At 49.1% G+C, this 15081-nt stretch overlaps 2 protein-coding genes across 16 annotated transcripts in view; one reads left to right on the top strand and one right to left on the bottom strand.

Annotated features, from left to right (window-relative positions):
- TNRC6C (trinucleotide repeat containing adaptor 6C) overlaps positions 1–4001 on the top strand; it is a 309563-nt gene extending 305562 nt beyond the window's left edge. For all 15 annotated transcript variants that reach the window (XM_065034685.1, XM_065034694.1, XM_065034687.1 and 12 more), the window contains one exon: positions 2086–4001. In XM_065034685.1, the coding sequence (XP_064890757.1) occupies positions 2086–2446 (361 nt within the window). In that variant the 3' untranslated portion in view covers positions 2447–4001. The remainder of the gene's footprint in view (positions 1–2085) is intronic.
- Positions 4002–12334: 8333 nt separating this feature from the next.
- LOC102095021 (GTP-binding protein Rhes) lies at positions 12335–14121 on the bottom strand. Its single transcript, XM_005503140.3, has one exon. The coding sequence runs from the start codon at positions 13623–13625 to the stop codon at positions 12999–13001; it is 627 nt and encodes a 208-aa protein (XP_005503197.2). The 5' UTR covers positions 13626–14121; the 3' UTR covers positions 12335–12998.
- Between the last annotated feature and the right edge of the window lie 960 nt (positions 14122–15081).

Below are 15081 nucleotides of genomic sequence, written 5' to 3'. Positions count from 1 at the left end.
GCTCCCTCAGCCTTTCCTCACACGGGAGATGCTCCACTCCCTTCAGCATCTTTGTTGCCCTGCGCTGGACTCTCTCCAGCAGTTCCCTGTCCTGCTGGAACTGAGGGGCCACAACTGGACACAATATTCCAGATGTGGTCTCCCCAGGGCAGAGCAGAGGGGAAGGAGAACCTCTCTGACCTACCAACCACCCCCCTTCTAATCCACCCCAGGATGCCATTGGCCTTCCTGGCCACAAGGGCCCAGTGCTGGCTCATGCTCATCCTGCTGTCCACCAGGACCCCCAGGTCCCTTTGCCCTATGCTGCTCTCTAATAGTTCATTCCCCAACTTAGACTGGAACCTGGGCTTGTACCTACCCAGATTCAAGACTCTACACTTGCCCTTGTTATATTTCATTAAATTTTTCCCTGCCCAACTCTCCAGCCTGTTCAGGTCTCTGATGGCAGCACAGCTTCCAGTGTCAACCACTCCTCCCAGCTTGGTGTCATCAGCAAACTTGCTGACAGTGCACTCTATTCCCTCGTCCAAATCATTGATGAATGGGACTGACTGGCACACTACACAAGAACTGGAGAATTTTAGTGATAAAATTAATGACATGAGGGAGGACTAAGAATAGAGGTTGATATTTCAGAAGAATGCTTAGGTCATTATAGTTGGAAAGCAATTTTCTTTATAGGTTATAGGATGGGTATAGTGAAAAATACTGATCACAGCAGACACGTCATTTGGAGCCAGCTGTACTACTGGCCTGATTACCTTCCTGTACTTAGAAGTTTAGGAGCAATGGTTACTCCATATGTAAAGTTGCAACTGTGTTCCCATTATGAACCTGATTAACAGAAACTGTTTTTAATAATTGTTATGTTAATGACCGCATTGTTTCTTTAACTGTTGAACATGCCTTAATTAAATACTACAAAATAGCATTTAGAACAATCAGCTTAGGTGTGGACATCAGATAAAAGAAATAATGCCAAAGGCAAAATTAATATGTGAGTTTAAACATAAGTGCTTATTTCAAATATGTACATGGCGGCATCCTTACATTATCAGTGGTCTGGAAGGCCTCTGTTTAAATTAGTTTTTAATGGGTTGTGGCACAACTATAGTTACACGCTGGCAAGGATAAGGCAGCCCTTTCTGAATGAAAAGGCTTGAGCTATTAATGTATGTGTGTTTGGTTTGCTGGCAGGGTGACAATGTAAAATACAACAGGATTTGTGGAAGCCACTGTTAGAGTGCCAAGGGATATCGGCCACTATCTGTTTCACAGATAAATGTTTACATGGAGTTGATCACTGGAAAATACATCTCAGAGCCAACAGTCCCAGATCCCATCTGATCTGAGAACAGTTTGCTCACACTCTCCACCTCTGTTTGTGTGGGATTTTTTACTCTGTTAATTAGGAGGAGCGGTGATTGGCATAACTCTTCACTTCAAATTCAGCTTGGGGGAACATGGATTTAGATTCACAGAATCATGTCAGTTGGAAGAGACTCTCAGGATCATTGAGTCCAACCATAACCTAACCCAACTCTAGCACTAGACCATGTTCCTAAGAACCTCGTCTAGATGCCTTTAAACCCCTCCAGGGATGGTGACTCCAGCACTGCCCTGGGCAGCCTGTTCCAATGCCCCACAGCCCTTTGGGGAAGAAATTGTTCCCCAGATCCAACCTCAACCTCCCCTGGTGCAACTTGAGGCCATTTCCTCTGCTCCTGTTGCTTGTTCCTGGGGAGCAGAGCCCGACCCCCCTGGCTCCAAGCTTCTTTCAGGCAGTTCAGAGATCAGAAGGTCTCCCCTCAGCTCCTGTTCTCCAGCTGAACCCCCAGGTCCCTCAGCTGCTCCCATCACACTGGTGCTCCAGCCCCTCACCAGCTACGTTCCCTCCTCTGCACCCTCTCTAGTATTTCAATGTTCTTCTTATGACAAAGGGCCCAAAACTTTACATGGTATTCACGGTGTGGCCTCACCAGTGCCGAACACAGTGGCGCAATCACATTCACACCAGATATTCCCAAAAAAACGCCCTTTGTGCCCTGTGTTTCATGCCGCTGAGCCTTTTGCTTTTCTCCGCAGGTGTGTCCTGGGAAACACTACCATCCTGGCCGAGTTTGCTGGCGAAGAAGAAGTGAACCGTTTCTTAGCGCAGGGCCAGGCGCTGCCGCCCACCTCCAGCTGGCAATCCAACAGCGGCTCCGGCCAGACCCGCCTGGGCTCCTCCAGCAGCTCCCACGCTTTGGTGCGCAGCGACACCGGGCACTGGAACCCGCCCTGCCTGGGGGGCAAGGGGAGCAGCGACCTGCTGTGGGGGGGGGTCCCCCAGTACTCCAGCAGCCTCTGGGGACCCCCCAGCACCGACGACGGCAGAGTTATCGGCAGCCCCACACCTTTGAATACTCTTCTTCCGGGTGATCTTCTCAGCGGGGAGTCCATCTAGGAGAAAACAACAAAAGAGAGAAACAAAATGGAAATAACAATCATCAGCACTAAAGGAAAATAAAAATTGTAACCCTTTCCAGTCCTGGGCTTGATGAAGAAATCCAGCTTTAACCCATCAGACTGGCAGCCCTTTTTTTTAGTACCTCTGTCCAGTATCAAAAATGAAACTGCAGAAGTCCTTGTGAACTGTTCATGAAACAGTATGGGCTACTCTTGGTCAGTGTCACATGCTAATGACAGGTTTTGTTGTTGTTTTTTTTTCATGGCTTTTTGTTTTATGTTGTCTTTTTATGTTTGTATGGTGATTTTAAAAACCAAGTATAAAAGCTGCTTAGAATAGGTCTATCATGAAGGGCACTTTTCAGAATTTGGGCTGGAAAGGGTTATTTTATCAACTTGGGGGTGGGGGGTGGGGGGAAGGGGAAATGAAAGCCTATTAAAAATGAGCCTGTGACTATTATGCACATTACCAGAGGCGGACCCAATAATCAGAAAGGGTGAAGTGAGATATTTACCATTGGTACAGAAGTGACGAATCTGGATGGAAACTCTTGACTGTACAGGTTGAGCGGGGGAGGGAGGGCAGGGTGGGGTATCTCTGTGTCCACTACTCCCATGGATCTGCCTATGCACATTACCCTTGTTTCATTACTTTTTCATGTCATTTTTTTTAAATCCCAAAAAAAAAAGAAAAAGTTTAAAAAAAACTTAAAAAAAAAAAAGGAAAAATGACAAAAAAATATTAAAAAAAAAAACCACAAACATATCAACATGCAAATACTTGAATCCAGCAGGCCAACGACAAAATGTGAACACTTTCTAAGTCTAATTATTACACTTCCAGGTCAGCATCAGTACACAAAAAACAGGCTCCAAGAAGTTTTTTTTAAAGTTCGGACTATACGTTTTTGTTGGGAAAGGTGTATGTGCGAGTGTGTGTGTGTGTGTGTGTGTGTGTGTGCGTGTGTGTGTGTGTGCCCACGTGTGGTTTAACTACAAGCGTGAAGTGTTTTCCTTTTATTCAGTATATGCTTTTGATTTGCTCATTGGTCAAATGTTTAATTGTTATTAGCTTCTAACTTTGCACTGAGTGTCCGCAGCCCTTCTTGTAGCTAATCCTATGATGTTAAAAAGAAAACAAAAAGAAACTGATAGAAGGGGCCGGCGACAATTCACGTGTAAATGTTTACTCAAGGACTCTTATCGCATTTTAAAAATTACAGTGTGTATCTCTGGAGAATAATATGTATATCTACCTTTAGCGGCTTTTTATTGTGGACTAATGCAAGAAGATTATTACCGGAGTATTGCACCATTTTTCCATTCGGAGTATAAAGTTTAAAAACAAAAATAACTCTTGTTGAACTGTGGCCATAGATAATTGTAAAGAGCGGATAGTTCCCCTGCAAGCAGGAACAGAAACAAGCACTTGGACATAGGTTTTGACTGCTTTTGGAGGAGCCAGGAGTCTTGGCTCCCACCTGTTTACAGACCTTTTTTTTCTCCTTCAAACTTTAAAATAAAAAAAGGAATTAAAAAATAAAAAAAAAAAAGACTTCCATCGTAAAGAAAACTTATTTTCAGAATGAAGATATGCTACTTCAGAGCTCTGGGATTGAACAGTGTTGTTGTATTCTCCTTTTCTTTGGCCATTGCTGTGTACTCTTTTTGTTGTTGTTCTCCTCCTCTTCGTCGAAGTGGCGAACACTTTGTGATCACTATCTTGCACATGGTGGAAGATGTCTCAGGAAAGCCGGGTTTCCCGAGGAGCAACTCCACACCATTTCATGTATTTTTAAAAACCCAACTCCTAGCACTGAAGATATTATTAAAAAAAAACAAAATAAAATAAAAAAAAAAGACAGTAAGAAAGAAGAAAATACCTAATCTAATGTGTAGCAGTTACATATTTACCAAATAATGGACTCAAAAGAAATAGATGTTTGAAGAGTGCTTTATATATTAAAAAAATCGCTTTATGTTTAAAAAAAAAAAAAAAAGATCAATGTTTTTGATTGTTTTGAAAGGAAGAAAGACAATGGAATAACATACACTTCATGTATGTTTTAAAATTATATGAACGTTGTGCTCCCTGCCTGCTTGGATCAGGAAACTTGTGCATTACTTTGTTTTTTTTCTTTATTTTTTTTCTTTATTGTTGGTTTTTTTTTTTTTGGAAGATTAGCTTTTTAATGGTTTTATCAGATTTAAAGGGTCCTGCAAGATTGCAAATTAACAAAAGCTGGTTTTATAGAGGATCATGAACTATGCACAAACTGGGTTCAAGACTTGTTTTGTTTCTCAAGTTTCAGTAGTGTATTTAGCTGAGTAACCTTTCCTCAGAGTAATTGCATCTCATTGCCATTACACGCCTCCTACATATATATTTTATATATATATACACACACACACTTATATAAAATATGTGTGTATGTGCGTGTTTACATACAATTTTCCATGCTGAAGTTTAGCATTGAGTTGTAGGAAAACTCCTGATATTTTAAAATTGGGAATGAACATTTCTGTTGAAGGGGTTGGGGGGCGGGGGGTGGGTTTGTTTTGAGGCTTTTCTTTTGGTTTTGCCTTTTTGGATTCAAGATGTCTGTAACTCTGAGATTAAAACAAAAACAATTGTGGCTTTTAATGTTTATTCTCCTCATAGAATGTGATTGTTAAAGAACATGCACCGAAAGTTGCTTTCAAGAGTACGAAGATTCTTTGAAACTTAATAAATTGCAGTTTTTTCTTGGCTGTTCAAATAATGTGTATTTTTCTTTTAATGCAGGGGATACTAAAGTATATATATATATATATATATTGTTAAGTGTGTTGAAGTGTTTCATGGAAGAAGTTTAACTCTTTCAATGTTGAGAATCCAGTGTACAGGCAAGTCACTCCTTGTCCCGCTTGATCCATTTCTCATCAGGTTGCGCCACCAACACTTTGCATATCGCAGCCAGGGTATGATATGATATGATATGATATGATATGATATGATATGATATGATATGATATGATATCAAAAGCAGTAATCCTTTTGTTGTTGTTGTTAGAATTACATTCTTCTCATTTATTCATGTCTATAGTAGGTGAATTGTTGACATCTACAAGTACCGTGAGGCTGATGGCTGCTCACCAGTGCCACCATTCAATCACCCTCTAGCCTTCTGTTTTCTGGACCTGGATGTCTCTGGCTCTAAGAAGCCAATTCCACTATATTTTATGAGTTAGGCAAATAGCCCATCAATAAAATAAGTTAGAAACACCAAAATGTTTGGCCTTTCAGGTTTTGGAGTTCCGATGTTCACAGTGGCTCATGTTAGGAGGTAAATCACAGGTTTGGGGAGGGACCCAAACTTGCTCCATCTCCCTTTTTTGTGTGCCGAGGAGCTGGTGTTCTCTGCTAATTCATTTGAGAAGGCAAAAAACCCCTAAGGCGAAGAACTGGGATGGTAACAAAGCCGTTCACAGCCTCACCCGCTGGGCCTGAGTCCGTCTGCCCTCACTGGGATTGCTGCTTGCTGTGCCACGAACTGGGAGCTCAATAAAGCCCGTGGGGCGGGGGGACCCCAGTGACTCTTGAGAGCTTGCTGGCTGACAAAATACCATTAAAAATCATCCAATCTAGACTTGGGGTGACTTCTGTTACCTAAATTGCTACAATACCCCGTCAGAAGCCTCTTCTAAATTCTCAATATCTCCCCGAAGTTGCTCAGCCATTGCCGTGCTGGTTTTTCACTGTGAGCTGCTTCCCCATCCACCTGTTTTTTTCCCTCTTCCAGGTGTTTATAACAGAACTCACAGGGAGTTCCCATCTCTTTTCCTTCCCTTGGTTTTTTGTTTGGTTTGTATTTGTTTTTCTTAGCAAGGAGCGTCCCCAGGTTTTGGTTGCTGAAGTGTCAAAGTCCATTACGGCGTCGGATGTTTTAGCTAACAAGAGCTTTCGTCTTCCCTGTTTTGTAAATCAGATGCACTCCTAAAATTTAGTATCCACCTTGGTGTATGAAAACAATTACAGCTTTTGGCCAAAATCAGCCTTTTGGTGTTTGCAAAGCTCTTTTTATTTTCAGTGTTGTACTCTTTTCTGCTTTAACACTGTCCAATATTCTGAAATTGTAAAGATAGCTCCTGATGATGAGGATTCACCTTATGGCTCCAGAATCTTTGCAAGACAGCATTTTTAGCAAGGTGTGTTCTGTATATTGCATTTCCCGTGTCCTCCATCGCGCTTTCACTGCATGACTCCCCGGTCTTTAGGCCAAGAGAGTTTCTCTTCCCTAAGTGTTCTCAAACTGTCAAACTTGTTCTGAATCACTTGTCCAGTCTGTGGGCGGCACTGGCGGAGCAGATAGTTCTGCTGTTCTGCTCCAATAATATATAATTGTTCTTGCTAATTCAATATATGATTGTGTGTGTGAAGGAGCATTTTAGCTCAAAAAATGTATATGGATATCTGTATATGTTAAGAATTTTTGGAGTGGGAAGAGTCTGGAAAATGGAATTGAAAAACCCTTAAGGGTTTGGGTTCAGCAATAGTGTGGAGGATGCCTGTGATTCCGGACCAACGACGGCCGCGGTGTGTGAACTGCTGCTCAACGTCTGCCGGAGTTCCCGCGTTGTACAGGTGCCAGGTGCGCTGATTGTATCGCGGTGTTGATGCTGAATGTACCATCTCTGCTCAAGTCCTGCGTTAGCCAGTTTCAGGGAAGGGGAGGTCGGAAAAATCGGATATCGAGCTCAAGAAGAACTGTGTCTGTAAACGGCGCGGATGCCCGGCGTACCCCCCGAACCCCGGGGTGAACGGCAGCCCTGGAATTGTCTGGAAACGTCTGTGATTCACGGTGTTCTTAGTGGGAAGCTGAAGGAGGCCGCGGACCGCACAGGACCATTTCCGCTCCCTGCAGGTCTCTCGGACTGTTCCACCCAGGTCCTTGCGTCTCTTGGATGGCGGCAACGCACCCGTGAAACCTTAACGCCCGCGGGAGCAGCCCCAGCGCTGCCCTCGCGTCCCCTCCTGCCCACGGGGTCCCTTCCCCTGACACCCGTCTGCAATTCGGGGGGTATCTCCCGCACCCATCCCTGCTGAAGCTTTCCTGAGGGAGGACAGACTCGCGTGCCCATGTTCTAGTGGGGTCTGGTGTCCTCAGCGGATGCCCCATCTCTCAGGTTAACATTTGCCAGACTCCACCCTCCACCAGCCCCTGCAAAGACAGTCGAGCTGACCGGTCGAAAACCCCTCGCGCTCCCACCGTTTGCTTCTCTCTAATGAAAAGTGTTTCATTAGAAAAACGAATATGACACTTTGTGTGTGCCCCCGGTGTTTGTTTTGGTTTTTACTGTCGGATGCATTGGAAACGAGTTGCTTGTACATTGATGAAAACGTGGTCCCAGTGCAGTCATGATTTCAGGGTTATTAAAATGTTATCAAACACAATAAGCGGGAAGATTGCTTTGCTTTGAATAAATACGATTATTAGTAAAGGGGGCTTGACCTGAACGAGCCGTGAGGCTGCTCGGTGCGAAATCCCCCCACGTGCTACCTGCCCGCAGTCTGTCCTGAGTCCTCAGGGCTTTACGACTTGTCCAGGCTCCTAAACAGAGGCTTTTGATTTTGAAAAGCCTTTGTACCACCAAGCAAAGTTCTGCATGCTTGTACCATTGGTTGAGCTGTCAATTAAAAGGCAAAGTACTGCAAATCCTCTTGGCAAATGCTCCAAGTCCTGCAGCGGGCAGATCCCTGAGCCATCACGCTCTGCTCTATCTGCGGAAGAAATATGGGAGGGCGGATGGTTACCTGGGTGCAGGCGAGCCCTGGGTGTCCCACGGGCTTCATAGGAAGAGTAATACTTACGCTGACTTACGTGCACTTCCCAAGCATTACACGGTACCATTTTCCTCATTTACACACTTCCATTTAATGAAATTTCTTCCCAGAAAAAGCTGCACACTCTGCCGAAAACCCGGGCAAGTCCTGTTTGCAGAACCATTTGCACAAGCAAAGCTCAGTCACTTGGATAGCGCTCTAAACAAGTATTCTCTGATCGTGTCCACGTTCCCGTGATTTTGTTGCGCGTCAGGTCAAAATAAAGCGCGTTATTTGGGCAGCCCTGAGAAGCAGAAGCGATGCTCGCCCCGTCTGTCCCTCCCGTCCCGTAAAACAGGTGGGTCCCCCTCCCTTAAACCGCGTTTTCAAACGCTCCAGCCCTCCTTGCGGCAGGAAATGGGAGGAAGCGCTTTCCTTTCACAAAATGTCCTCGGCTGTAATTCGCAGTTTTCCCCACGAGGTGGTGGTACGGAATTGCTCTCAGCACCGGCCGGGGGAGCAGCCCCGGCCCGACCCCCCGGCCCGACCCCTCGGCCCGGGAAAGGGACCCCGGCCCGGGCCCTGGGGCTGCATCAGCAACGTGTGGCCAGCGGGACCAGGAGTGAGCGAGCCCAGTGCTGGGCACTGGGGAGGCCAAACCTCACCCTTGAGGTGCTGGAGCGAGTTGAGAGAAGGGAACGGAGCTGGTGAGGGTCTGGAGCACCAGTGTGATGGGAGCAGCTGAGGGACCTGGGGGGTTCAGCTGGAGAACAGGAGCTGAGGGGAGACCTTCTGATCTCTGAACTGCCTGAAAGGAGCCTGGAGCCAGGGGGGTCGGGCTCTGCTCCCCAGGATCAAGCGCCAGGAGCAGAGGAAACGGCCTCAAGTTGCACCAGGGGAGGCTGAGGTTGGATCTGGGAACAATTTCTTCCCCAAAGGGCTGTGGGGCATTGGAACAGGCTGCCCAGGGCAGTGCTGGAGTCACCATCCCTGGAGGGTTGGACAGACGGAGATGAGGTTCTCAGGGACATGGAGCAGTGCCAGGGGTGGGTTAACGGTTGGACTCAATGATCTTGAGAGTGTTTTCCAACCAAAATGATTCTGTGATTGTATGATACCTGCACCCAGCACTGCCTGCACCCACCAGGCTCCTTGGAAAGGGCTTTGACACTCTCCTACCGCCTGTTTGCAGCCCTAATGTGATGTGTGCCATGGCTACAACGAGAGGAGGGTCTCCTCCCAAAAGTGACTTCAATTGAGCCGTTTCTTTTTAAAAATTCCTTGCTTGGAAGCAACTTCAGATTGGATTTGGAAAGCGGCTTTCTGTATTGCTGGGAGGCTGTTACACCGCAGAGTGCAAACTGAGCAAGCGGTGTTTGCAAGAGGCTGCTCTGCAAAACTGCTCTGCAGTGGGATCCCAGCCACGCTGCAGGATGGGACCCGCCAGGAGAACCCCAATGGGGCTCAGGTGACGCGGGGGCGGCAGGTTTGCTTTTTCCAGAGCACTGAGCACATCGGCTTGTTTTCCCTGGTGCTGAGCCTCGCTTAGCGAAAGGCCCTAAAGACAAATACAGCTAATTATATCCCCAAAGAGAAGTGCCGCTTTTAGTTTTAAAATGTTTTGCTTTCTCGTTTGGTGTCCTTGGTTTAAGTGTTTGTGCTGCTGCGGCTTTCCATCAATCACGACCTGAGCAAACTGCAGCAGCCAGCACCAATTAGTCACAGCGGGGGCTCGCAGCTGATGTCCCCCCCGGCTGTCACTGGGGTGCAGCTCTTGCAGGCGGCGTCTTGGTTCTCCCTGATTGTTTGTGTACACAAATTAAGCGGGAGCATCTCGCGGCGGTTTGATGGGGTGTGCTACGTGATGGGGAACAGGGCAGGAGGGATCACTCAGAGCTCTTCTCTGCGGGGCGATGTGGTCAAGCGCAGGGCAAGGTGGTGTCTGCTCTGGAGGCAAGTGTGGAGTTAATGGGCTGAATGGGGAGAAGGGGGAGTCAGAGGGGAGGAGGAAGGAAGAAAGAAGAAAACAAGGAAGGGAGGAAGGAAAGGAAGGTGAAGGGGGAAGGAAGGAAGGGAGGAAGGAAGGAAGGAAGGAAGGAAGGAAGGAAAAGGAAGGGAGGAAGGAAGGGAGGGAAGGAGGAAAGAAGGAAGGAGGGAAGGAAAAGGAAGGGAGGAAGGAAGGGAGGAAGGGAGGAAGGAAGGAAGGAAAAGGAAGGAAAAGGAAGGAAAAGGGAGGAAGGGAGGAAGGAAAAGGAAGGGAGGAAGGAAGGGAGGGAGGGAGGAAAGAAGGAAGGAGGGAAGGAAAAGGAAGGGAGGAAGGGAGGGAGGAAGGGAGGAAGGAAGGAAGGAAAAGGAAGGAAGAGAGGAAGGAAAAGGAAGGGAGGGAAGAAGGAGAAAGGAAGGAAGAAAGGAAGGAAGAAAGAAAGGAGGGAAGAAAGGAAGAAAGAAAGAAAGAAAGAGAAAGAAAGAAAGAAAGAAATGGAGTTGCAATAGTAAGATGTTCATGATCTTTCTGATATTTTGGGGATGGAAAGAACCCATGGTTCTGTGTGTGTGTGGGGTGTTTTGGTAGGAAAGCAGCAGCAGAGACCTCAGCACCAGCCAGGACAGCACTGAGACGTGCTGGGTGTCCTGGCACAGACCTCACTGCTTCTGAGGGGTTGTGATTTACACAACGACTTGGTCACCCTATGCTGGCAGGGAGCCCCATGTCCTTGTCCCGCTGGCTCACTGGGGCATTACAGCAGCCTTGGGCACACAGCCAAGGGAGATGATGGCGCTGGTTGCCCCAGGACCACAGTCACGGCCACCTTCCCCTCCACATGCTGCATCTCCTGTGTGCTTTGAGCTTTGAGCAGCTGCTCTGGAGGTGGGAGCCCCTTCATCTGCTGTTCCCCTGACCCAGAGAAGTGTCCCAGGCTGCAAGTGCCTGGGGTTACAGGTAAATCCTCTGTCCCCACAGCTCTGCTGGGGACAACCGAGCGCTTCAGGGCAGAGGGGGACCGGGATGGGTGTTTGCATGGATCCTGCTCTCCCCTGGCTTTCCCAGAGGCTCTGGCCTGAAGCATCTTCCCCAGCTGCCCTCTCCTCCTGGCGGGGATGCAGAAGGAAAGGCAAAGTTTGCTCCTCTCGTTAGGTGTGTCCCTGTGGGATGTTTGCAGGGACAGCTCTGGCCAAGCCCTGTGTACACAGCTCCATCTATCACGCGCTCCGGCTGCGCTCCCCGGCTCTTCCCCGGCCTGGGCTGCAGATATTCTGTGTTCAGGAGCTGCGAGCTGTGTCTGGATAAGAAAAGCAGTTTCACTTGTTGCTGCTTGTTGAAAGAAAATGAGCTGCAGGTGTTTATAGCCCTTCACCACATCACACGGTAAAGAGACCCAGCTCCAGCCCTCAGTTGGGCTTTTCCACCTCTGCACAACCCAGCTACCCCGGGAATGCCCTGAGCTGCATTTTTCCACTAAAACAGAAGCCAAACAGAAGTTATACACCCGTATCTCAGGCCACGCTGTAGGGCTGGGCTTCTGAAAGCTGGGGCTCCCTAATTGCCCAGGTTCTTTGGGTCTGAACCAGGGTGGGTAGTTCTTTAATCCACCAAGCTTTAGTATCTTTATTTATCGTGCTGGTGTGGCTGCCGAGCAAGTTAAATGCTTGTTACAGCAAGGGTGGGCTGTGCGAGGGGAGAGTAAATCAGTGCAGTGCATGCTAAAGCACGGTAAATACTGCCCTTCTGTGCTCTTCTCCCACTCCTTTTTTATCTCCTTTTAATGTGTTTATGGTTTTTATTTCAGTGGATCAGCTGTCTTTTAATGGCTGTTGTTCTTTTCTGTACTTGGACGTTTATTTTTAGTTACTGATGCGTGGTAAAAACTTCAGCGGTTAAATTGACAGGAAAATCATAACACCACCAAATGTCCTGACACAGGCAGGGGATGCTGGAGAGCTGGGGAGGCTCCGCCAGTACCAGGATGCTCTGGATAAGGATGGAGCATAGAGGAGATAAAGCAAAGGCAGTGATAAGGGGTGTAGGCATAAAACACTGCAACATTTGAAGTACAGAAGAAAGAAACCCAGATGTTTTCCAGCTCCACTTTGCAACAACAGGTTTATTGGGTATGCTTAAAAAAACCCCACAAAAATAGAAAAGAGAAAACCTAAGAGATGCACAGACTGCCCTATCGCATGCTCTACGTGCATACCCAAGGTACAAAATCAAAACTACTTTGGACACTGGGTCTGTTGTAGCCACACCAAGAGGTTGTACATGCAAGTGCTCGGGGCGAGGTGACACAGGACCCAAAGGAGACCCGGGAGAGGGGCACCGGTGGGTGGATGCAGCTGCACAGGTGTCCGCAATTACCTTCTGATGGGTGTAGCAAAGACCTGTTGTTTGTTCGCCTTTCCTAGCACAGGAGGAGCTGTGTGCCTGCTGCCAGCCTGCAAGCTCGCCACAGCACACACACATGGTGCTGGCTGACCGACGGCGGTGTCCCTGGCACACCTCCCACCTTTCTGGGATCTCACCCTCTCCCCGCTCCCTTTTGGTGACCAGCATCCCTTCCAGGTCCCTCCTCCTTGCTATCTCCAACTCTCCCCGATCCCGGCGGGCTGGGTGAGGAAGAGGAGGGAAAGGGTGGGAGGCAGCAGGGTTGGTTTTGGCCGAGGCGGCGCCTCTCCCCACCCAGCCCACCTGAGTTTCCAGCCGGTGCCGGTGCTGCCGGCGCCTTCCCCCCAGCCCCGGGCGGCCGGCTCAGCACACCGAGCAGCTGTTGGTCTTGTTCATGGGCGGCCTCAGCCCCTGCTCCTTGGGCAGTGTCTCCCTCCTCTTGCAGAGCGCGGGGCTGAGCCGGCTGGGCAGGTTGGCTTGCTGCAGCAGCTCCCTGAAGACCTCCAGGACGTTCTCGTTGTCCTTGGCCGACGTCTCCACGAAGCGGCTGTTCCAGTCCAGCTCCACCAGCGACAGGGCGTCCTCCGCCGGCACCTGCCGCTCGCTGCCGCTCTCCGCCTTGTTGCCGACCACCACGATGGGAGGGAATTTGTCTTCCTTCACCTCCAGGATCTCCTCCCGCAGGCTCTTGACGCTCTCGAAGGACTCGGCATCGTCTACGGCATAGACCAGGGCAAAAGCATCGCTGTTCTGGATCGAGAGCTTCCTCATGGCTGGGAAGGAGTAGCTGCCGCTGGTGTCCAGGATTTCCACCTTGACCGTGGCCCCGCTCACCTCGTACTCCTTGCTGTGCAGCTCCTCCACCGTGCGCCGGTGCTTGGGCTCGAAGGTGTCCATCAGGAACCGGCGGATGAGCGACGTCTTGCCCACGCCGGCAGCACCTAAGAAGACCAACCGCACATGGTTCTTCTCCTTCACCACCAAGGACATGGCTGGGCGCAGAGGGGACGGGATGCTCCGCAGTGTCCCTGGGTGGCCACAGCCCTGGTGTCCGTCCGTTTGTCTGTCTGTGTCTGTCCTCCTCTGTGCCGGCTCAATGCAGCCGGGGAAGTTTGGTGCCACCTCCCTGCGAACTTCAGCCGGCTGTTCTGCCGCGGACGCTACATTCCCCAAGTCCAGCTCATCTTTTATCCTGGTTCCCCTGCCATGTGGCACCAGGCTGTCCAATCTCCGTGGGTTGGAGGGTGCTGGAGGAGGGAGGACAGGGAGGGAGGAGAGCGGGGTGCTCCGGGCCAATCCGCGGAGCTCAGTGCTGGAAAGCGGACGGAGAGCACCGCGCTACAGCGCACATCGCGCTCGCATCGCCCAGCGCTGCCGGGGAGCCGGCAGCATCCCAGCCCTTGTGCTGCGCCAGCCGTCCTGCCCTTTTGTCCCCCCCGGGAGATTAATGTGTGTTTCTTGGCGTGGTCTCGGTGGGGGGTCCCCCGCCCATTGGGTGGCTCATGGAAGGGGTTGGTGTCACCCACATCATTTTCTTGCGCTTGTCTGGGGCTGGGGACTTGTTTGCAGATGGGGTTGCTGCAGATGTGCCCAACTCTTCTGTAAACCTATGAAATATTTGACCTGAGGGGGAAAATAAGAGCTCTCTGAAACCCATATGTCATAATCTCCACGTTCAGCTGTCTGTTATTCTTTGATTTTGTAGAATATTTAACCAGAGGGGAAAATAAGCTCTCCCTGAAAGCGACCGCGATCTCCATGGGTGGATGCCAAGCAGGCAGGACCGCTGGCACTGACCCGGGTTCAGCGGGACTGGGGCCCCGATGGGCTGGTTGATTTATGGGGTGCGAGGCGGGATGCGTGTCAGTCCCAGCTCCGTGGGGACGGGCAGCGTGTTTGCCGGTAGAGCTGCAGGTCGCCCCGTCTGGGTGTGTGTCCTCAGCCGTTACCTTCCCTGTTTCATGCTACAGTTGTTTCAGAAGCTGATTTATGCGAAATGCAAATAGAAAGGGAACTTGCTTGAAAGTTAAAATAAGTCTTTATGCTCAATTTGGTTATGTATTTTTTTTTTCTAGCTTTGGGCTGGTTTTTGTAGTTTTAACGCAGTTGGTTTTCTTTCTGTAGTTTCTGTGTTTTGTTCTGGCTGGATTTGTTGATTTCAAAAGCCCTTTTCACAAGAATTATTCCTGCCTTGTAATTCCCCAGTTAACGGTTCAGCCATATTAAGAGCCTTCTCTGTCTGATCCTATCATGAGGAGAGCCAAGAGGTTGTATCGGAATGAGCAGCGTCCTCTCCTCGGCTCAGCCTGCCCGGGGAGCAGGAAAAGGTTGGGTCCCAAACAGCACTGGCACTGGTGTCCAAAACTACCCAGTGCACCAGTTTTGCACCATCCCATGAAGCACCTTCCCTGGCGCAAGTGAAGCTCTTGCTGTGCCATGAGAAGAG

This window comes from Columba livia, chromosome 18 (assembly GCF_036013475.1).
Source record: "Columba livia isolate bColLiv1 breed racing homer chromosome 18, bColLiv1.pat.W.v2, whole genome shotgun sequence".
Taxonomy (NCBI): Eukaryota; Metazoa; Chordata; class Aves; order Columbiformes; family Columbidae; genus Columba; species Columba livia.
This window is presented reverse-complemented; position numbering and strand designations above follow the sequence as displayed.

Bases quoted from the DNA above. Each gene is read 5' to 3' on its own strand.
- LOC102095021 (XM_005503140.3), bottom strand. From the start codon at position 13,625: ATGTCCTTGGTGGTGAAGGAGAAGAACCATGTGCGGTTGGTCTTCTTA.